The sequence below is a fragment of the Amphiura filiformis genome, chromosome 2 (assembly GCF_039555335.1).
Source record: "Amphiura filiformis chromosome 2, Afil_fr2py, whole genome shotgun sequence".
NCBI lineage: Eukaryota > Metazoa > Echinodermata > Ophiuroidea > Amphilepidida > Amphiuridae > Amphiura > Amphiura filiformis.
Genome location: NC_092629.1, coordinates 86214100 through 86238806, shown reverse-complemented (window position 1 = coordinate 86238806; position 24707 = coordinate 86214100). Strand labels below are relative to the sequence as shown.

The 24707-nt window shown below is 35.9% G+C and overlaps 1 protein-coding gene across 1 annotated transcript; it reads left to right on the top strand.

Moving 5' to 3' along the window:
* The first annotated feature begins 1814 nt into the window (after positions 1 to 1814).
* Positions 1815 to 22378, top strand: LOC140144279 (uncharacterized). Its single transcript, XM_072166101.1, has 9 exons — positions 1815 to 1818; positions 3063 to 3294; positions 6070 to 6356; positions 11991 to 12252; positions 14659 to 14906; positions 18894 to 18998; positions 19671 to 19895; positions 21290 to 21391; positions 22353 to 22378. Exons 1-9 carry the CDS (start codon positions 1815 to 1817, stop codon positions 22376 to 22378), a joined length of 1491 nt encoding a protein of 496 aa, XP_072022202.1.
* The last annotated feature ends 2329 nt before the right edge of the window (positions 22379 to 24707 follow it).

Genomic DNA, 24707 nt, shown 5'->3' with positions numbered 1-24707 from the left:
GATATGTTACTTCTCTGATGTTACATACAATGTTGTACGTCTAATAAAAAGTCTGCATACTGCTTAAGGGTATTAGGTCGGTCCAGAGAAGATGAGAAACTCATCTTCTCTGGTCGGTCTTACCCACTTCTGGCACTGAGCAGTCGATATTTCATCAATTGAGCTCTATAAAAGTTGTGACAATAACACTTCTATCTTCTTTTTCTTTTGATATCATATTAGTAGAAGACCAGCCTGTAGAGTTCGTGACTAACTCATAGAACAAAGGATCTTTGATTGATTCTGAATCAATTTAGCTTGGGCTCACCTCCTGAAACTTCCGGGCACTCCGGGGAGGGGTCAATCAAGGTTACATGGGGGTCAAATTTTCAGAATGCTCCAATTATGTCAAGTAATATATCAAATTACTCGTGTGGTCATGAGGATTCCAAAAATGTATAGTTTGTTATGTGTCAGACCTTTCAAGAGGGCGCTTTGTCGAAAAATGTTCATAGGTCAACGACCTTTTTGAATTCTGACCCTAGTAAACAACGTCCGATTTCGGTGATTTTGGTGTCTAATTATATGTTTTCTTGCATGAGAAATACAACTAAGCAATCCCGGAATGCCCGGAAGTTTCAGGAGGTGAGCCCAAGCTAAATTGATTCAGAATCAATCAATGATCCCAAAATAACTTTCTATGAGTTAGTCACGAACTCTACAGGCTGGTCTTCTACTAATATCATCTTTGTTGTTACGATCTTGGAATGCATCATCGCGGGGGGTCTGACCTCTTCGTTAGTCAAACATTGGGCTACTCCATCTAAAATCCACACTCCTCCTGTGGAAGATTTTGGAAATATCCTCCACAGAGGGAGAATGAGTTATGAATAGAATAGACAATTGGGTAACTTTTATTTGAAATACTTACTCCAGTTGTGGAAGACATAGGTAAAATGATAATACAAGGGAGTATGGGTTTCAATATGGTTACCCCTGACCAATTACAATTGAAAAACATACTCCCTCTATGGAAGATATTTCCAAAATCTTCTACAGGGGTTGTGGATTTTAAATGGAATAGCCCATTTTTGGTTTCAGCATTGTCGTTTTCTGAAATATTTTTGCCTATTGGTAGTGGTAGTAAATTACTCCCCATTCCAGAAAAATACAGAACTAATTTTTTTTGGATTAAAAAAATATTATCCGGATTTGCCAAATGAAACATATAGCTTAATCCTAATCCTTTAGGTAGTCCTAACTGGCAATAAAAGTCAAATTTCAATGTCTGGTCAATTTTTGGAAATAAGGGCCAAAAACATACATTTTTAGGGTCTTTTTCGACCTTTTTCGTATTCTGTGACAATCAGGCCCAAAGACTTGAACAAAGACTAATTTCAAATTATGCATTCTAATTTTTTGGAAAACACATTTTCCAATCTTGTTCATAACCAATTAGCAAAAATAACAAATAATATTAAAATTATGAGCTAACTCTTAGCCTATAGTTATGATTTTGAATGCTTAGACTTGTGCCAAGTCTTACAGTTTTGTCACTGCAATTGTTAGAAAACATGCAAAATTGCATGTTTTTGGACCATTTTACCTCAAATTGCCAAAATATTAAAACTTGACTTTTATTGCCACTTAGGACTAACTAAAGGATTAGGATTTAGCTATGTTTCATTTGGCAAAACAGGATAATATCTTTTTAATTCCAAAAAATTAGTGCTGTATTTTTCTGGAATAGGGAGTAGTGTGCGCATACTCATGTGTTTTAAAATGTATTTTATGTTTTTAGTACTGGTTACTAATAATATTTTTATAATATTTTCATGGGTATAATTTTTAATTTGTCAGGCTGTGATCACTGAACTTGTATTTGGTAAAGTCGTATACAATATTTCATGACGAAAAATCGATAATATGTTACATATAATATCTAGCAGAAATATATTATCGATTTTACGTCATCAAACATTCGGTAGAACTTAAACATTACTGGAAATAGAATGGCAATAGATTAAATAACGTAGATAGGTTACATACAATATTTAACGTACAATAAAAGGTCTGAATACTGCTTTAAACTATATTTTTGGTATATCATGATATTGATTTATTATGTACTCGTACAGCGCTTTGAAACTGTGTATTATTATTACAAACAAATCTTTGTTTAAAACACGTTTTTAGATATTCCACATTTGTTAGTTCCGCAGGATACTAAGTAACTGAAAGTCGGAAACTTTACACATTGTTTTGTATTGTATCTTTAAAAGTAATGATGATAAGTCCATAAAAGTATACATTTTCAGAAAGTAAATGACACAAGGAATCCAACTAGCACAGCAGATTTCTTCTCATTCAAAAATTAGCAGTTTTTTTTTCGGTCCGCCATAGAAACGGTTTTTGTTAAATTTTTGAATTTTGTCTTTGTTTTAAAAAAAAAAGATCAAAATTTGATTTTTTTTCAATTTTGACTCAAATTTGAGATAATTTAAAGTATATTTTCAAAACGAAGAAAAAATTCAAGATTTGTGTCTTTAGAACACAAATATGCCATTTTGTCAATTTTGATATTTAGGGTAAGTTGTTATGGCGGACCGAAAAAAAATGGCATGGAAATCAATTTTGGCGCTTTCCTCAAATCGTGCTAGTTGGATTGCTTGCATCATTTCCTTTCTGAAAATGTATACTTTTATGTACGTATCATCATTACTTTTAAAGATACAATACAAAACAATGTCTAAAATTGCCCACTTTGAGTGATCCTGCGTGCCACCTTACCAGATTCAGGCCTCAATACAATGTATTAATAAACACCCATGTTATAATTTCGCGGTTTGTAGGCAATGTAATAATTAGGATGCTGTAAATTTGTGAAATTTTTTTCTCTGTTTTCATTTTCATAAAGGTAATTTGTGTGTGTGGGGGGTGGGTGGGGTGGGTGTGTGTGTGTGTGGGGTCTTTTAGTAATTGCGTTATAGAATATCATCGATACATTGATCTGGGCTTTTTACCTATTTGTATATTTCGGAAAGTATATTATTAACCTTTATTGACTTATTTTGTTCACACAGCTGCACAAACTTTTAATTGCGCCACCCTGCATGAAGATGCGTTCACGTTCAGTGACAGTGATGGCCCTAAGAAATGTTACTACCCTGATCGTACCGTTGGTGACAGGGACTGGAGTACTGCTAAGGCCTTTTGTGAAGATCTTGTCCTGGAAGGCTATGGTGATTGGATCTTGATGAATCCACGCAACTTTGCTGAATATAGCACGATAAGAGCAGAACTGGGAGAATTTCAGTAAGGAACTTGTCTTTTAACTCTCTCCACGCGGGTGTCGACTGCAGTTATTTTTTTTTTCTTCAAAAATTCAAAAATTTCAGGATTATACATTTTCATGACCATATTTGGATTCAGCATGGAAAATGCATTAAAATGAGTGTAAACAAGCCTAGTATTGGTTCAGTGGTTCTTAAAATAGCTCTTCACATTTTGAGAAAATAAAGTTATTTTTTAGGACCCCCCACCAATTACGTAAATTTCAATTTTTTGCGGCAATTTTGCGCAAAATTGGTAGATTTTAGATAGAAAACTAAGGGGGGGGGGTAGAGGACTTTGGCATTTTTTTCATATGGCATTATGTAATTATTAATTGTCACATTATCCAGAGATGAAACCCACCCGAGACTGTGGGTCAGTCTACTATAATTAGGGTGGTTAGGGTTAGGGTATACTTGTGCTTCCAAACGAAACCATCTACAACCTGACCAACACCACTCCACTGGTTGCCAGAGTCAAGATTCATCAACTCAAATTTCTCGGCCATATACTGCGTCTTGAAGATGGCGAGCCTGTGAAAGAATATGCGCTTTATATTCCACCACATGGGAAGAGGAAACCGGGACGACCGCGCACACTGTACTTACAGTATGTCCAGCACCTCCTGGGAGATACTGAAGGGATGCTGCAGCCAAACAAAATTGTTTCGCTTGCCCAAGATCGCATTAGTTGGAGAAAGCTTGTAGTCGCCTGCTCCGCAGCCGACTGATGATGATACTTGTGCGCAGGGTAAACCAGAATTATTCCGGCTGCTACTTCAAATTCTGTTAATTTTCACATTCACCACAACAACAATCACTCAAGTATTAGAGGAAGAGTTAGGAATACCAAAGTTATGTCAATACTCAGACCAATGTGAAAATGCAATTGGTAGAGATTATGACAGTCGCAATATGCTCACATGAGAGATGAACACGTACTGTGGGAGTTTTGCGATTAAAGTATTATTCAGATTTCCTTTTACAAATTAAGCGTACTGCTAGCCGTCCACGTATTATTTTGCACATGGTCCAATGCACACGCTTGACGTCGCGCACGTATACGCGATGGTTAATTTGTAAAATGGTAATGGTATAATACTTTATATATCTTTACATGCTGTCTCGTTATTTGCGATCTTACTATTCGCGCTATACCTACCTACCTATCCTCTTCGGGCCCTGCGGCCCATAAGGCTGCAAGTCTCCTCCTCCAGCTGTCCCTTTCTCTAGCTACTGGCTTGGCTTCATTCCATGACCTCCACCCTAATGTCTTCCTTTCTGTTTTTTACATGATTGTAAAGTACTTTATTAAACTAACATCCCGTGCAAAAATCAAGACTTAATATAATGTAGTTTTTACAAAATCCGAAATTTTGAATAAAACGCAGGAACCGTCGTTTAATTATTACAATGGAAATAGTAGTTGAACGCGTACACGATGTTCACAACACAGTACGTACATGGTGTGCAGGACACTCAACACACATCAAAGGGCCGCGCGGTACCATGACCGACTGAGTGAAACGCATTGACGAGATCGGCGCGGCGCTGGTAGTAAATTCCAATTTTCTTTGTTTTACCTTAGTTGTTCGGCTCAAAATTGAAAGGAGACATATCTGACTGCAAAATCCAACATTTCATGGAAAAGAAATACTAATCTGAGCTCAAAAAGAATTTTGCAACTTGTGAATCACAAGGTCATATCTTAAAATACTGTCAATCAAAATGAACCAAAATTACACACAGGATTACCTTAATACTCTACTCAAAACACATGTCAGTAACCAAGCAGTTGTACAACTGACACAACAGCAAAATGCACTGTCATGGGACAGCTTCCTGGACTTCCTTCACTTTCACAGCCCAACATTTGGCACCCAGGACAAAAAGTCTGTGAGAATGTACACAAGATCCTTGCACAGATGATAAAACGGAGCTGCTTTCTGCTTTTCATACACTTTTTTCATGAAACAGGGCTGGGCTGTGAATGTGGTCCAGGAAGCTGTCCCATGTCAGTGCATTTTGCTGTTGTGTCAGTTGGATAACTGCTTGGTTACTGACATGTGTTAAGAGTAGAGTATTGAAGTAAATCTGTGTGTAATTTTGGTTCAATTTGATGGACAGGATTTCAAGATATGACCTTGTGAAAAATTATAAGTTTCTTTTTGAGCTCAGTTTATTTTTATGGAAATGTTATAACATGGCTTTAACCTTCAAATAAGAAGTTCTCATTCAACATGTTCCATACAATTATACTAAGAGCCAATTTAAGTTTAGCGCCACTCAGGATCCTGGTAATTTTAGCATTTTCCAAATCCTGGATCTGTGATAGTCTCCTTCGCACTCAGTTTGGTTACGCTCACTCCACACAAACAGTCTGCCAATGGCCACTTATAACGCCGTTTCTGATTGGCTACACGTATGTAGCTGTAGAGCTGTACATACGGGAACTTGATTGACCTCAGTCAGCTGGCCAGATGGCGGGTCAATATTGCTCATGAATAATTAAGTAGCCGTCTAGCCGATCGACCAATTGAAAGCTTTGTTTGACGTCAAGCTGGATGACGTCGTCAGAAAACCGTTAGCCAATCAAAAAGGACCAGTTCGTCATCATTGGCAGACTGTTTGTGTGGAGGGAGCGGAACCAAACTGGCTGCCGTGGAGACTAGATCTGTGATAGCTATATAATCTTAATTACAGCATGTATTTATTGTTACTTATTCTCCATTATTGTTACTTATTCTCCATAAAATAGACTAGGCAATGGGGTGTACTGGTGGTTTGGCCAACGTGAAGCTGAAGAGGGGATTTTTAGAAACGTAGACGATCCGGACGAGTGTCCAGGTGTATTTATACAGTGGCAGAAAGATGGGAGTCAAACCAGGAGTAATCCCAATGGCAACAGAGGGGACCAAGAAGATCAAGACTGCATAATCTTAATTGAGTTAGATCAAGGAATCGCCGGAGCTAGTGGTGAATCATTTCAGGACAAGGCATGCTACTGGTCTGCTGGATATCAAACATTTTGTAAACATATTTCCAGTAAGTAAACATTTCATAATCCGCAATGACATGTTAGACCTATTGGTAATGTCTTCTATTGAGAGAATAAAGGTATTGTTTTTAGCCGCTGGAGTGCATCTATCATCTCATATAACACGGGCGACATCATTATTTTAAGTAAAACAACGGAGGCGAAACCGAGTTGTTTTACGCCAAAAATAATGATGTCTCCCGTGTTATATTGTGTCATAAGATTGCAGAAACGTTCTCAAGTGTTTAAGAATCTTTATTCTTAAACACTTGAGAACGTTCCTGCAATCTTATTGGTTCCTACACATGACATATGACACTATATAAACGGTTCAGCGCGTGTGCACCGACGCAATACGCGCACTCGCTATTTGAACCAATTGGAAGCGCATACCAACAACAGGACTGATCTAAGAATGTCCTTCTGATATCAAATAATTTAGATTTTTTGAAAGTCGCGATATAATACACATTTTATGCCAAATGATTAAAAATTTATATTTTGATATTTAACAATCCTCGAAGTAAACTCTCTAAATCTAATGATATGTACTTTTAAGTACTTTTAAAAATGTACTTTAAAAAATGTTTGTAGCTGGGATGAAAAGCGGATGATCAATTGAAATTTTTGACTTTTTGTATTGAAGATATGTATTTTCCCCTAAAACGCCAACAAAATTCAGGTCTTTTTGGAAAAAAATGTATATTTTCAATATGAAAGGTCAAAATTTTTAGTTGATCGTCGGCTTTTCATCCCAGCTACATACACTTTAAGTACATAATTATCATTAGATTGATGAAGTTTACTTCGAGGACGGTTAAATATCAACAAATTCAAAAAATATCAAAATTTGATAATTTGTCATAAGATTTGTATTATATCGCGAATTTCAAAAATTCAAAATTATCTGATATCAGAAGGACATTCCTCGTATTCAGAATACAATTCGATATGTCTGGTGTACTCTCCCACAAAATACGGTGCAAACAGGCCCGTAGCCAGGATTAATTTGAGGGGGGTGCAGGACCTCAAAAAGTGGACCTTTTTTGGACCTAACCCCCTAACCCTCCTAAAAAAACCTCATTTTTGGCCCACTTTATGACAAAAAGTGGACTTTTTTAGCACTTTTGGCAAATTTGGGTGGGTGCGTCGCACCCCCTGGCTACGGGCCTGTGTGCAAACGTTAATATCCGATTCATTTAGAATGAGAAAAAAGGTATAGTTTTATGCGCTGTCGTGCATCTCATAACACCTGCGACATCATCATTTTTGGCATAAAATAACTCGGCTTCGCCTCGTTGTTATACATTAGAGAATGAATTTGGAGAAAACCTGATGATAATTACAAACACTCGCTGAGCAGCAAGACCTTCCCTCTAAGCTTTTAATCCGATAAGCTGTTTATCTATTTGTTTTCATGAATTGGAAGACATTCTTTGATGTATTACTGAGCTCAATCATCTGAAATTACTGGAGCGTGAGCCACCCAGGCTGGTGGCTCAGCATAGTATTTTATTAACAGAAGGTTTTCTCCATATTCGTTTCCTAATGATTTTAAATAATAATGTCGTCCGTGTTATATGCGACTATAAATGGACGACAACGGCTAAAATAATACGTTTATTCTCTTAACTATTGTTACGAGTCGTAATGACTCAAGGCCAAAATCACGTTTTACCCGAATTCACAACAAAAATACGCTGTTTATTTGACCCAAGTGACACTGCACATCCCACAGTATTACTACTAGTAGATGGTTGCTGCTTTTGTGAGTCTTGTTTGGCTTTTACGAAATAACACTGGGACATTTTGTATGCCCTGGTCTCCTACGGCCAAAATCACCTTTTACCCGAATTCACACGAATGCACAACAAAAATACACTGTTGATTTAGTTAACAAAATCTAAGTTTTTAATTGAAAGTAAAATATGATTGGTAAATGACAACAATTGCACATATAATATAATCACACAATCCCAGTTTTAACTAATCAGTACTTTACCAGCAGTCTTCTTCTTGGTGATCATAGAATTCTATTGCAATGTTCTGGACGGCTGATGTATATAATTTGACCTTGGCAATTGTTGTGTTACCTGGCTAAGGAAGCACTCTTTGAGAGTTATAACTATTTTTTTCTCATTTCTTGTAACAAGATGAATAATTTGAGACCATTTTCAACAAAATCAGATCAATTCTCATTTGTGCCCCATGCGGAGCCAAATTTAGACATATGATGTCACAATGTTACACTTTTGCCCATAACTCCATAATCATACGTCATAGATAGGTCAAAGTATGCTTTTTCTGAATCCTTATGGACAGAGGATGACGATGATGGGATTTGTGATTAAGTTTGAATAACTTTGAACTTGACCGCCTGTGCAAAGTTCAATAACCTTTTTCCACTAAATGAGGGATGTTGTTGAAATGGCTCCATAGCCTAGATTAATCACCTCCATAAAGTACTATTACTCTGCCAATTAAGGCAATTTTAACACGATTTGCACGATTGTAGTGCCTATGAACTGAAATCTCTTTAACTATTTATCACCTTTCCTGCGAAAAACACTGTTCAGCGAAGTCCACTGTACACTTGCATTTATAATCCTCTGAGTATAAAATCCTCGCACAAAAATGGTGCTGCTCCAAACACTTAACTCCTTACGCCGTTCTCCAAAAACTTAATTCGTTGCGCAGTTCTCTAAACACTTAACTCCTTTCCGCAGATGACAATCTCCAAAATTGGTGCTTCTTTCACTAATCACTCTTTTTCTCCAGGAGACAGGCCTCTTTCTACACTGTTCCACTTAATTGACAGATGTGTTGTTTTATAAACCAGACTCTAGCAAGTCTTTCATACACTCAAAATCTCCTTCGTTGCTGTATTAAAATAGCACATTATTGGCTGTATGTAAGCTGGTTCAAATGTACCTCTTTTTGAAGCACAACGATGACCAACAAGGAGAAAGTTTACAAACTCTCATGATATTCTGCAAAGAGCAAACTAAAGCTTTCCACTTTTATACTCACAATCTATTAATAGACCATTATGTCATTCACTTCCTGGGGGAATTCCAAAATGATGTCGTCATATTCAATTTACAATCTAATGATGCAATACAGAGAATGTTCAGGAATGTGGGGATTTCCCAAAAGTATTAATAAGCTTTAATAACTCGGACTGAATTTGTTTACTGTAACCAAAGGTTTCCCCCAAAACATGTCATAACACATAAACTCTTGGTTTCCCCGTTCTATTATTTCCCATGACATAGCTTTATGTTGTAAACAAATAAATAATCAATTTAAATTACTCAGGACACATCACACTATATCATGACTATCGTGCGCGTAGCCGTTATGTGCGGCGTCAATATTTATCAAGACCGAACGCGGATTTGAGTAGGGCTAATCAAATATATATTTTTTATGTAATGTCTTTGATTTTTATGGAAATAAAATATGAATGAATGAATGAATGAATGAATGAATAGGGACTATAATGCAAGGATCTTCTTTAAAAGTTCCAAGACATGTTATCATAGGCTATTAATTAGCTTTCCAACTTTGACCATCGGTCATTGCCCATCAATTAAAAACCCTCTTTTTATTGTAAATGTTGTGTTGATCCACGGGCTTGATGGAAGAACATACAAATTATGATTAATTGTGTTTGAACTGATTGAGTGTCCCCGGTTAAAGAACAAACAAAAGCGTCATTTACATATGCGAAGATTCTGTACGTTTCGTCTCATGAACCATGCCTGTAAATGATTTGCATATTTCTTTTCGCTACTTACATTTGTTCTACTGGGGCATGCACCCCCACTCTTGGAAGGCCAAAATAATGTATTCTATAAATATAGACCCTATGTCTGGTCATGCATGATGCAGTAAAGACAAACAAAAAAACAACAACAAATGACCACATATTTTGCAAAACAAATAATTATGGTGCAACGATTGAAATTACAGGCTGTATCATAATGATTTTTACCCACTGAGACTAGTCAACCAACAGTGGTTTACTAGTCTCAGGTACCCATCATTTTTTGTCTAATGAAACGTCTGCTTCTTACGGTTTTTTGATGTATATAGAATTGGATTCATTATTAACTAAATGCAAACTATAGATGGCGCTATTTATCCTAAATCATATTTCTTTATTTGCAAGAGGTAGGTGATTAATACTGCCATTAAAACAGCTGGAATAGGTGAAACAAGCAACAAGGAAATTTTATAAACATATTTTTATCAAATTATTTTATATTAAAAGCTTGAAAGAGGAATTTCCAGTAACTAAATAGCGCCACCAATTTTGTCATTAATAGGTACATTTTATATCCGAAAAAGCTATAAAACTGCTATAAAGGTGAATAATTTTGTAAAAGAGAGGAAACTAAAGTTGAGAATGACTCACAACATCTGTTTACATTAGGATGATATCATGATGTTTTGTTTGAAAAACTAATAAATGATCCCATCAAACAACTGAATTCCACTTTCAATATTGGATCCTCTTGAAATGACTACCAATTTATTGTTTAATGTCCTTTTATGACATATATCTACAAATAATGTGGCTGCTATGATGCATTTTGATGGGGCGGTCTTGGCCATGTTCACTGGATATCGATGGGTACCAACAATCATTTTGATACACCCTGTACAGCTCTATGTATTTGCTGCAACGACAACACGCAGTAACGAAAAACATCGAACTATACATTTATTTTTAGAGTCATTACAAACATGGAGCACAACAGAATAATATTTATCGGTAGAATTTAAACCGATAAACACAACTATTTTGTTCACTAATACGTGAGCTTTCGACACGACGACTCTGTGTCTTTTTCAAACTGATGGAAATTTGTTATTGATCTTGGTTGTCATAACACGATGTCATGTGACAGAACAGGATCATAAACCGGTGGTAGTTGGTGGCGGCCACGGTTGTTTGATGGCATTTAAAACTGAGTAATTTTTAAGAAAAGTTGAACAATGATGGCGCTATTTATCTATCTTGTGATATTGTTTGCATATATACAAGGGGTAGACATTTGTAAAATTGTATTAGAACATAGACTTACAAATTGAATTTTCAAAAAAACTTTTCATCGTGAAATGTAAGGTATAACTCATATTATTTGGCTTTGAAAATTTAAATTTGAAATCTTTAAATAGCGCCCTCAATTTTCACACAAATGTTCAGTTTACAGAATTAAAAAAAAAAAAGACATAAAAAGATGAATAATTTGATGTAGAAACAAAAAATGAAAATCTATGTTAAAAATTGCTTCAAAATATATGTGTATACAGTTTGTTAGAGTGATAGCTGTTGGTATTATTATTCGGATCTAGAATTGAACATTATAATGTTTTGCTAGAAAAATTAATAAATGATCACATCAAACAACCATGCGGCCTTTGTCCTTGTTGATGGGGTGATGTCTGATATTAATGGTCTCCCTAACACCTCGGTTAAACCAGTTGGAGTCCTGATCCAGAGTACTTTCACATCCTTCCACGCGATGGTGTATGTCGTGGCTTGGGCGTGTTGAGCGACTGGCTGCTGTTTTTCCTGATTTTCTTATTTTCCTGATTTACTGACTGCCGTTTTTGTTTTTCACTCGTTGCAGCTGGCTCTATAGACTGTACAACCCTGCATGCAGATGCTTTTCAAAACCCAGCAGATACCACATCCGGGACCACATCGTGCTATCTGTCAGAAGATGACGCCACAGGCTCAACATTTGCTCGACGAACGTATGAAAGTGCGGTTGATTTTTGTGAAGCCCTCACGGCCGGAGGAGTTGACTGGACTATACCAGATATACTTAACAGAGAAGAGGCGGAATTTTTGAGGGATCCGGCAAACGGGCTGAATTTTCAAACCGCTAAGTAGGTCTAATGCAATATTCGAATTTCAGTGATGTCATTATACCCAGCAAACACAAAAACGTTTTTAAAACGTTTTAAATAAGTTATATTTTGGGTTTTGGTTTAGGTAAAAACGTTTTAATAACATTAAAATGTCGGGTTATATAAAGGTCATGAAATCGTTTTAAACACACTACAACAATATTTTTAAAATGTTTTCGAAATGTCTTTGTAAACTATTTTTGCAAACATTTTTGGGCAAATATTTTGCCAACACTTAGATAACATTATGTTAAAATATTTGCACCCAGCAAACACATTTAAATGTCGGGTTATATAAAGGTCGTGAAAACATTTTTAAAACGTTATTGTAAATATTTTGGGCAAACATTTTTTGCAAAATATTTTTTAACCCCAAAATAACATTCTGTTTAGAGTGATTTGTACCAAGTTTTCAGAAATGTTTTTGGAATGTTATTAAAACGTTTTTATACCCTTTATATAACCCGACATTTAAATGGTTCTGTAAAACATTTGTGTTTGCGGTGCAGTAAACTACCAACAAATGTTATGTAATGTTATGAAAACGTTTTATACCATTAATGTACCCTTTATATAACCCGACATTTAAACGTTTTCTGACAACCTTTTATAACCTTTTGCGAATGATGTCGCAAAAGTTTTGTGTTTGCTGGGTATTTTTGCCTAAGTCTTTTTTTTTGTAATTTTGAGAACAAAGAACAAAATGTGGTTCAAGCTTGCATCAGTTATATAATCACCCTAATTATATATTTCGGGTTATTCCCTTTCATTTGTATCATTATCATTTGTTCTTGTGCAAAGATATTTGTGAATAAATATGTTTAAAGGCAATATCTTGTACTTTGTTCTCAAAATTACAAATAAGGCAGTTTCAGCCTTTTGGTATATCAATGACCCCTTTTTCTAGACCAATTTATGTATATGGGTGGGACCTTTTTTCATGCTAATTTTTGGTGTAAAAATAAATTTATTTGACAAGAAATGTATATCAATGTATTGAGTTGGATACATCTTATTTTGATTTTTCCACTTTTATACACGTAAAAACATGGCATATCGTAAGAAGGCCATAATAACAAGGCCTATGATTTAAGATTTAGAGAGGCCACATAGTGATTTTGAAGTTTTCGTTCAACATGTTTGGACAAAGCTTCTGATGGTGATGAAATGTACCTACACACTCTGATCTTTCACTTTACCCGGCTGGCATTTCTGGGAAGTGACGCGGGCTAAGATATTTGGGTTGAAAATGCAGTTTTTGTGATTTTTACCTTTTTTACCAAAAATGTCAATCATTAAAACAGATATAACTTTGAAAGTAAATAAAGAATGAACTTCGTATTTGCTGTGGAGAATTATAAATGTCACATGTACATTCAATATTAGTTAACCAAAAAATGGCATCGTTATATTGTGATAAAATATTTAACGGGAAATGTATTATTTTGGTGATTTTGTTTAATTTTGACCAAAAAAAAAGAAAGATTGGCCACACACCTCTGCTAGTATCAGTTTGCATTATCCTTATACAAGCTCGCTACCGGAGAACATTCACACAAATATTGAATCCAGCACAATATTCTATCAAAAGAGCGAAAGGTTGCATGGTCCAGGTGGTGGTCGCATTGCATTCTCTAAATTCAGTAAATTTTCATCGTCAACCGTGTAATTGAATGGGATTATTTTGAAATTTTAAAACGCTTGAAATATCAAAAACAAATAGGCCTATGTTAATAAATAATATAAATACAAGCTACAACCGTTGGGGTTCGATGATGAACCCCACAAAACTAACCGAGTATATGGAAAATGCCATACGGCCGGGCGGTTTCACAAGTTGCCGGCGCTATCATGCCATTCGCCGCCTGGCATGGTCTTACGTTTGGGGTCGAAATTAAATGAATGTAGATACCTTTTAGTATGCAAACCTCATGATATTAAGTATTAAGGTTATTAATTATTTTAAACTGTTGTGATTTGGTAGTTCACAGCATCTTACGAATGGTAGTGAGCTTTGGCAAAAACTGAATTGCTCAATTCATAGCGAGCATGTAGAAGAATTAAAATATCACAGAGATACTTTTATAGGTGCTGCGGTTCTTAAGTTACGTTGTAAAGTGGGCTGAAACAACAACACTTTTGTAAAACGTAAATAACTCATTAACAACAATAAATTAAGCAAGTTTGCAAAGTATACGATTTGTAGAATGAACTTTTGCAAAACACCAAGGTGTCAATTTTCAATATTAATATATTGATCTAGATAATGAAAATCGATTTTTAGGTTGCTTCGACCAACAATACCTCGTCTACCCTTAATTTTCTCTTTCGTGTGATCACTGGGTATAATTTGCTATATCAACGTTTAAACTTTCACATTTACAGCGTTGGTGATGGATTCTGGGTCGGGCAAAACGATATGACAGGGGAGGAGGTTTATCAGTATTATAATCAGCCAGAAGGGTGTTCTCCGGTTTTTTTACGTTGGCTATTTCCTGATCAGCCAAACGGGCCCATAGATGATGGTCTTGGAAGCCAACAAGATTGTATTGCGATAAAACCAGATGCAGACGATGGTGGAGAAGATAAATTCTGTACTGACACGTACTATACAGCATGCGAAATGATCATACGTAAGTCATTCAATCCAATAAGCCCAATCGCCATTGTAACTTCCGGTTTTTTAGAGCAGTTTTGGGACACTTTGACCTCTGACATGTCGAGAAAATTGCTGTAATTATTATTAATTTATTTATTATTGTGATTAAAAATATTAAAATAATTAATATATAAAATAATAATGTTTTTGCACAAAATAACGCACAAAAACCAAAATAACGCACAAAAACCAAATTTTCTGAATTTTCCCAATAGGTCAGAGGGCAAAGTGTTCCAAAACTGCAAAACTGTCCTACAATGCACTGCAAACTTCCAATGCCGATTTGGCTTATTATGTTGCCCTATTTGGGTGTGCACATGTTGGGGTGTATTTTTGCTATTTGCACAACCACTATGTAGATGATTTCTTTATGAAGAGAATTTTTCTCACACAGTGAGAATGAAGCTGATTGACAGAATACCAATTAAATATGCATATATGGTCGAATCCAACCAATAGTGTCCACGGGCCAAAAATAAAAGTCCGAAATAAAAATGTCTCCACAATTTTTCCTTTTGCCCATTGATTGATGACATATTGGCCTTATAGGAACCAAAAGTGCCATTACTAATCTTGAAAAATAAATCCAGGACGTGTGATAGTAAATGTGATATCAAAACCCAATGTTACCTACGAATACCACTAGGATGCTTTCACTATCGCAATACTATTACTAATCAACCTAAAACAAATGGAATATTCCCATTAACGCTTTTTTCGTGTAATGTAGACCACAGGGTGTCAGGAAAATGCTAACTCAACCAGAAAATATTTGTTTTTATTTTTATAACGCGATCAATATGATCTTAGTCAATTTATGCTAGTTTATTTTTGAAAATGAAGTTTAGGTCAGTTTCTGTATTTTATTTATCAAATGAGTATGAATCAATTTACCCATTGTATAAGAACGAGTATGATATATGTTTTCAAGCATAATAGGAATTATACGCATACACCTAACGCTTTATACAATGAAAAGGTGAAGAAACCCGGGTATTCGTAGGTAACATGAGCGATTTAACAATATCTATATTGAGTTTATAGGTTTAAATTTTGCAATTATGGTAATGAATTAATAAAATGGCAGTTTTTAGATCTCTTTCAGATGGTACGTCCAAATGAATAAATGCTATTACCTCAGATCAAAATTTTTTTGATGCTTTTAGCAAGATTTTGACCACTTCATTTTGATATACAAGTAGTTAATCAGCAATTTTACATAATAAATAATTGTTGAATGAATCCGTATATGTGTAATAATAGTGTCCTGGGGTACCGCTTAAAGTTTTTGACAATTAATTTCCATTGGTAGGGACACTTCATTACACATGTCATGTATTATGCTGTATTCGTAAGTAACATTTCAGTATTTGAAGGTAAGAATTAGACTTTTGGTGGATATCGCAATCAAAACTTCATTTTATAAAGCACTTTGAATGTATTATTTTCTTTATGTGCGTTTATTGATACTTTAGACCCTATCATGTATTAATAATGTCGGTTCACAGCGGTTGAAAGAGGATTGAAGTAAGAAACAAAGGCACTAAAGTGACTTCAATTTGCTTAATTGCACACAAATCGCTTAAAACCGTTATTGCAGACTTGTGAAGTCCATCTTGGAGTCAGTTACGTATTGTGGCCTTTCGTTTGAGGGCAACTACAATTAGCTTTATACCAGGGTCCATCAATGTGTTGTCTAGATCATGAGACAATGAGAACAGTCGTTTTTCCCATGGTATTCGTAGGTAACCTTAGCGAAAACGTCAAAAGTTACCTTCGAATAAATCAATTTGGACACAAATTACTCAGAAACCAGAAGGTCGGTAAACATTTAAAATGAAGCACACATGACAGTTGACAAATCCAAGTATTTATCCCTTCTAATCTTCTTTGAATCTGACTTTTCTTTCAAATGAGCAGACCGTCGTCTATTTCAGTACATATTTTTCACCAATTAAGCCGTATTCAGTTTTGCATGGTGGGCATGTATGTGAATTCACAACTTTCATTGACATATGATTTGATAGCAAACATACAGGCCTTCGTTATGTACCAATATGGGCATTGGCATGAATGGCGATGTTTCACAATACTGTCATGATGTCAAAGTGTATTCGTAGGTAACATTCGGTTACCGAAATTTACCTACGAATACTTGCTTTTATTGTTGAAATCTCAGAAATATTTAAACGCAGGTTATTGAAACTTGGTAGAAATAAAGAGTGTATTACCCTGCACCTATTGCTTAACTATTGTTTACTATTCTCTCACTTTGTGGAAATGGCACAGCTTTTAACATGTATTCGGAGGTAATGCATATTTTTACCAAACCTACCTTTGTGCCATTTAGAATTTCTGGCAGCTAAACACAATAATAAAGATGTCCGAATGCAATGCATTTCAGTATTGGACATATCAAAGCTTGTATCAATTGCGCATTTATTAGTGATTTCCATTTTTAAAGATATATCTAGTGCTATGAAAAATTGTATTCGTAGGTAATGTAAAAAAATACCACTCAAAAAATTATCACAAAAAATTCATAATTATGTACAAATATGTGAAAAATTGAACAGGCAATCTTTGAATACACACCTTTCAGGAAATCAATTTAGATTCAATCCAATGACTTCTTTTCATAACTGATTTAGATGTTTTTAAAAATACTTTAAGAAATATTTTGAAAAAATGGGTAAAAATAGCATGTTTCGGGGTCTCTGTGTCTAAGTTTTTCACAGAAGGGGTCTTATTATATATGGCGCGAAGCGTATGATCAAGGCGAATAAACACAATACAAAAACGAATGCCAATTGATTAATACTTTTAAGTTATGGCCCTGAACATGCCGTGTACACTTTTCGTTGGATTCGACCATATACATGATATATGCCTTGAATGTACAAATTGATTTCAATTGAAATTTGATTCTCGGTTCAGAACAGACGGTAGAGGACATGCGACACGTGACGTACGAGGCTGATAAAACTACAAGGCTGACAGCAAGTTCAAAATAGACAGTTAGCCGTTACAAATTGAAAAACAACCTACTTAAAGTGGGGTACTTTGTGGCAATTCGATGTTTTTAGAATAACACAATTTTGCTTTGACACCACATTACACATTTAGAATTGTTTGTGAAGATTTCATGATTATGTGTTAAGGGTTCTGGTATGAACGTTTCGACAGTATTTTTTGTTGGACGCGAGAGCACATCAGACATATCGAATTGAATTCTGAATACGAGGAATATCCTTCTGATATCAAACAGTTGCCATAAAATGTGTATTATATCGCGAATTTCAAAAAATCAAAATTCGATCAGACACATCGAATTGCAATTCGATGTGTCTGATGTGCTCTAATGTCCTACAAAATACTGTCCAAACGTTCATTACCCAGCCCTTATTCGAATGGCGACGTCAAAATGGCGATATAGCATCCGCCACTATCTGGCTCTAATGACAGCATAATTGTACCAAAATTAAACACTTAAAGCAATAATGTGTGAGTTGCATAAAGAATAGATTCCTATTTAAATGTTTGTTTTTACTGATCACATTATCCCCTTTTAATTTTGAGCCAAACAAATGAGTTACCGGTATAACGAAGAAAATTGTGATTTCATTCCAGCGCCTAAACCATGTGTGTACTACGCTCGCCGATCGTAACATGTAGTACTGCACGGAGCATCGCGCTCGACGTGTGTACACATAAGCTGACATCCACGGGAGATGTTAGCAAGCAGTCGATCGATGAACTCTGAATAAAATCGGGTCGACCCGGTTTTAATATAAAAAGTTACATTTTACTGTTATTTAAGCATTTCAGGCGTAGTCTTTTACGTGGTATTTTAGTACACCACTGGACATTATAATTATGCAAAAAGTAGAAATCCGAGTAAAATTGAGGGCGTCACTGTGAAGCAAATCACACATTATGGCTTTAATTATTCTTTCTACAGCATGCCTGATGTTTGAAAAAGATACATACACGATAGGAGAACAAAATGGTCCTCTGACTATAAGACTTCTGCTACAAGATCACAAGGAAGACATTGTAACTGTTGGTAAGTCCATATTTTCTGCTAAGGCGACGAAAAAAACTGCTCTACGGCCGGACAGACCTTTTAAGTAGGGTCGGGCGTTTTTATTTTCTGGAGCCTAAAGATTTTTTTGCCAAAAATTAGTCAATTTTGGAGCCAAAACGACTGATTTTACATGATTTAAAAACATAAAATACACAAAGATCTCCAAAACGAAATCTTGGGTCGGTTGTGTCACCTAACGGTCTCATGTATTAAAAAAATAAATTATTAAGGCCTACAATGATAAGAGGCCATTTCGGTCATTCCTGAAATCGTTTACAAATTGAATCGACTTGATATTCGACATCAACGCCCTTGCCTACTCTAGAAATATGCGTTACTATGCGAACTTTAGAACCCCGACCTGGGTTTGGAAAATGCAAGAATTTGAAATGGCGTTAACATTTAAGAATTCGCACTGGCTTGATAACTTAGGATTTCGGGATATCTCAAAGTAGTTGCAATTCTAACCCTAAATACGTAACGCCAATGCGCAAACCATGAGCATTGCCAATCACAAATTACTCAAAAGAACAAATGATTTGTACATTTTCTTGTTGCCTTGATGGAATATAAGCCTGCTGAACAAAAACGTAATGATGGTAATGAAGGCATGAAACATTGACATTCACATTTTCCAAAATGCTCTTTCAGAACTAACTGTGCAAGATAATACCACCAGCAATGCCGATTACACCTTCACATCACCGACGTCTTTCACCATCAATGCAAATGAAGCCTATAAGGACATTGAAATCCCTATACAGGCCAATGATGGAGCTGAGGATCTCGAATCATTTATATTAACTCTACAAAATCCTACGGCAATTCATCTTTGTGAGCCTTATACTACTACTGTATTTATCTCTGATGAAACAAGTAAGTTATATCAGCAATTAGTTTCTTCATTGATTAAATACGCACATTTTTGTATATTTTTCGTCGGTCACAACACATAGTGGCGAAAAGAGATTTTCCGCTTTATATAGTGGCTAAAGGTTTATGGTTAAGAAATAAATAAATAAATAAAAAAAATGCAGATATTTATATAGCGCTTTATGTCGAATTAGCCTCAAAGCGCTTTACATTTATTCCGCCGTCATTAGAATATGTCGGAACCACGTTTGCAGCCTACAATTGGCGCAGGGTCCATCAGTACAACGACGGTGACTACCCCTAGCTTCCCATTGCACCTGGGTGGGGTGAGGCAAGCGAGGCAAAGCGCCTTGCACAAGAGCGCAACACGGTGGTGGGACGGGGAATCGAACCCACGCCATATATGTATTAAAGATACAGTTTGAACCGTGAACTTTATTATGTTCAAATGTAATCGCGCCACTGAGCGATAACAGTGGATGAGTATCAACTCCGTTAATTGTATTGGTAACATATCATTCAAACACGCTATGTTGCGCCCGACGATTGTAACATTACCATGACCAATTTCATTCTATACGCTGGCGTTAAGTTATGTAATAATCGGATTAACTACCATAGCAATAGTTGAAAACAGTTTTTGAATACAGTATACTGAGCTGCACTGGTACGTTCACACGGTACATCTGCATTGAACCATATCATGCTGATCACTCGCACCTGTAAGATTAGTATATTTGAAAAGACAGGTATTGTATTCAATCTATGCTTGCAGACATACACTGGTGGTGAGTGCAACCTGCTTGTAGTGCAGCGCGATATATTCAAAATTGTTTTCACCTATTTCTATGGTAGTTAATCCGGTTTATTACGTCACTTCGCCAGCGTATTGCTTATGTTTATTTTTGATTTGTTAGTGAAATAAATGACTGAAATTAATTACACCGGCTGTGGATTTAACGAAATGGCGGGTTATACCGTATGTAGGAGTGCATTAAGGTTATTAATTATTTTAAACTGTTGTGATTTGGTAGGTCACAGCATCTTACGAATGGTAGTGAGCTTTGGCAAAAACTGCATTGCTCAATTCATAGCGAGTGTGTAGAAGAATTAAAATATCACAGATATACTTTTATAGGTGCTGCGGTTCTTGAGTTACGTTGTAAAGAGGGCTGAAACAACAACACTTTTGTAAAACGTACATAACTCATTAACAACAATAAATTAAGCAAGTTTGCAAAGTATAAGATTTGTAGAACTAACTTTTGCAAAACATTAAGGTGTTAATTTTCAATAATATATTGATCTAGAAAATAAAAATCGATTTTTAGGTTGCTTCGACCAACAATACCTCGTCTACCCTTAACATACCGTGTATATTGTTTTCATGCATATAGCTTCATTTTGGTTGGAGGTGAGTGAAGTGGTTGCATATGAAGACAGCATAGTGTATGTCATAGTACATAGAGATGGATACCGGGGAAATAACGTCATAATAAGTAAGAGTGCCATTTCGTGCGAACATGACACATTCAGTGAGCTTTCTTTTGACATACAAATTATATTGACCATGTATAAAGGTAGGGCTGGTGTCGAGAAAGGCCGTTGTCGACAATATTGTCGACAAAGCAATTTTCCTGAGATAAGCTTAAGATCAGCATTATTTACCACGAAATCTTGAGTTGAGCATAAGATGACATTGAGCGTGTTTATAGTGAATATACCGCATTTTGAGTATACCGTATACGATAATCCTTATATATGTACCGCAGTTACCGCACAAATTAACATTGTCGTACATTTGCAATGACCCCGAGGTCACACAGGGAATGTGTAAATATTGTGACGCGAGCTATAAACAGCACGTTCAACAATATGATCGTGGCGGCAACCCGGCCGGGGCGGCAAACATGTAGCTTCTGTTTTGATAACTATTTGGCGTGCGCATTCTACGCATCATCAAGAAGCTCCTACTTCCGGTAATACCGCACACAATTTATACTGGTGTGTTTATAGTGCAAATATCTCGCGACAATATCCTTCGGTTGAGAAGGATATCGATGTACCGTACATACATATACTGCTAGTGTTTATAGTGGGCAAGTATCCGGATAATTTCTGATCGTATAAAAATTATACCGCAATGTACCGCACATCTGCTCCCACTATAAACACGCTGAATGATATGGTGCAGGTGGATTGATATACTTCATTTTGTAGTGGTAAGTTACCGATTTGATTACGGTAATATTTGGATGTAAATGAACGACGGATAACGTTGTTTCTGAATTAATATGTGGACTTAGTTGATGTATTACTTTGTCGACAACTTGCCGACGTCGGATCTTGAGATTTGACGATTGTCGACAATGAAAATTCTAGGTTCGAAAACAGCCCTATAATAGGTCTAATATAATCTAGAGATAATAATTTCAAACATATTATTCCGGGATCTGACAGACTTTCCTGACGATAGGAAGGCATAAGACTTATTTATTTGCTTAATATCAAATCTGGGCTTTTTAAAGGAGTATTTTGTGATCCTAGCATCCTCTATTTATGTCATTTTTCATTAGATATCCACGAAAAAAACCTATTCCCAAAATTTCAGTTGATTCCGATTTTGCGTTCGCGAGTTATGCATAATTATGTGTATTTGTAATTGGTGCACCAGAACGAAATTCAAATTTCCCGATATCTTTGCTAAACGAATTAATCTGCAAGAAATATTTTGTACATAAACATTATGTAGCCAGAGGTTTCCAGTGGTATAAAAATCTCAACTTTTTTGAGAAAAGTGGGAGGATGAGGATCACGAAATGCCCTTTTAATAGTACCTCACAAACACAACAACGTTTTAAAAACGTTTTACACAAGTTATATTTTGGGTTTTGGTTCAGGTAAAAACGTTTTAATAACATTAAATGTCGGTTTATATAAAGGTCATGGAAAATTTTAAAAACGTTTTGCATGAAAACACACTACAACAATATTTTTAAAATATTTTCAAAATGTTATTGTAAACTATTTTTTGCAAATATTTTTTCCCAAATATTTTGTCAGCTCTTTAATAATATTATATCAAAATATTTGCAATAGGTTATCACAAAATATATTTTAATGTTATGAAAATGTTTCATACCTTTATATGACCCGGCATTCAAGCGTTTTCTGACAATATTTTATAATCTCTTGCGAATGATGTCAAAAACGTTTTGTGTTTGCTGAGTATACCCGCCCACACGATCTCTAACAATGCTGAAGGGGGTACTACACCCCTCAATAAATTTGTGTCTATTTTTTTTTTTTTCTCAAAAACTAATAACACAGTGGTAACAAAAGTTATGTATGTTATAGGGGCAAGGAATCCAATTACCACACTGGAATTTCAGTAACCCAAGACAAGCAGTTCGTTATTTATGATAAGAAATAAGGTACCGCTAGGATGTACCTCATTTCCTATCATAAATACTGAAACGCTTGTCTTGAGTCACTGAAATTTCAGTGTAGTAATTGGATACCTTGCCCCAATAATATACATAACTTTTATTACCAGTGTGTTATTATTTTTGAGAAAATGCAAAAATAGTCACAAATTACCACAGGGTGTAGTACCCCTTAAACGTATACCGCATACCGTAAAGATTCGCCTAAAGGCGCACCTGGGCTCATTTGCCTTGTGGCATATTTCATGTCCAAATAGAGAGGTCCCTCCTCTGAAAATTCCAACAAGAATTAAGGGTACGTGGTGGGATTTTTACGGGAGGGTACTTTTAGATTGTGCCTAAAATTCCAGTTAGGCCATTAGGCGAATCTTTACAATATGTGTGCTTGTTTCGCAGCATGTAATATAGTTGATGGCACAGCTACCTTAAATGTAGACTATACCAGTCCTTTTGGAAGGACATTGACGTTTTTACCCGGAGAAGATAGAGCGGAGAAAGCCTTTGTACTCTTGGCAGATGAAGTGGAAGACGATATGGAGACATTTTCCGTTTCTATTGAAATTGATCCGTTATCGACCACGGCCTCAACAGCACTTCTGAGGAATCCGAATGAAGTTGAGATTTTTATTTTAGAGCGTGAGTAAAGCAACAGTGTACATTTATTTAGGGTCTTGTTTTTACTTGTACTCGTCCTCTTTTTTCTTGCAAGTTCTCTCTTCTCCTTGTTTTCTAAGTTTTTGTTATAATTTAAATTTTATATTCCTACTTCCGGCTGGTTTTCAATTCTTTCTCGACGCACACCGACATCGCCTGGCTAATAATTATTTGGTGCAGCAGAGATACTAAAATAAATACCCGGGATCGATACACGTGAATTGCTAAGCACGATTTTGATATGAGGAAAATCTTCGGATACCGGGGTAGATAGAAAATGATGAATATCTCCCGTAAATGATTTCGTCTCAAGAAACCAGATCTGGTCTCACACAGTGTCATCGCTCCGATATCTTCATGGCAGAAATCGCCATAGTAGATTGAATCCACCGCCACACATGGCCATTATACATATCGACCTGTTAAATATAATAGGCCGAAGGACATCTGACTAAGGCTACTGACAATAGCCCCGATTAGCTCGGTGACTCACCTCGCTGTGTGTCAGTCAAGCATGGTATGCCATAGGTCATATTCTTTTAGACAACCTTCACGATTGGCCTATACACTGCGCTATATAATTCGGCACGCAAGCTACTGTCTCAAAGCGCAAGCTAACGACTATCATATCTGTTCAAAATATATATTCATGTGCAAGGAACCACATCTGGTTTCTTTATACGAAATCATTTACGGGAGATATTCATCATTTTCT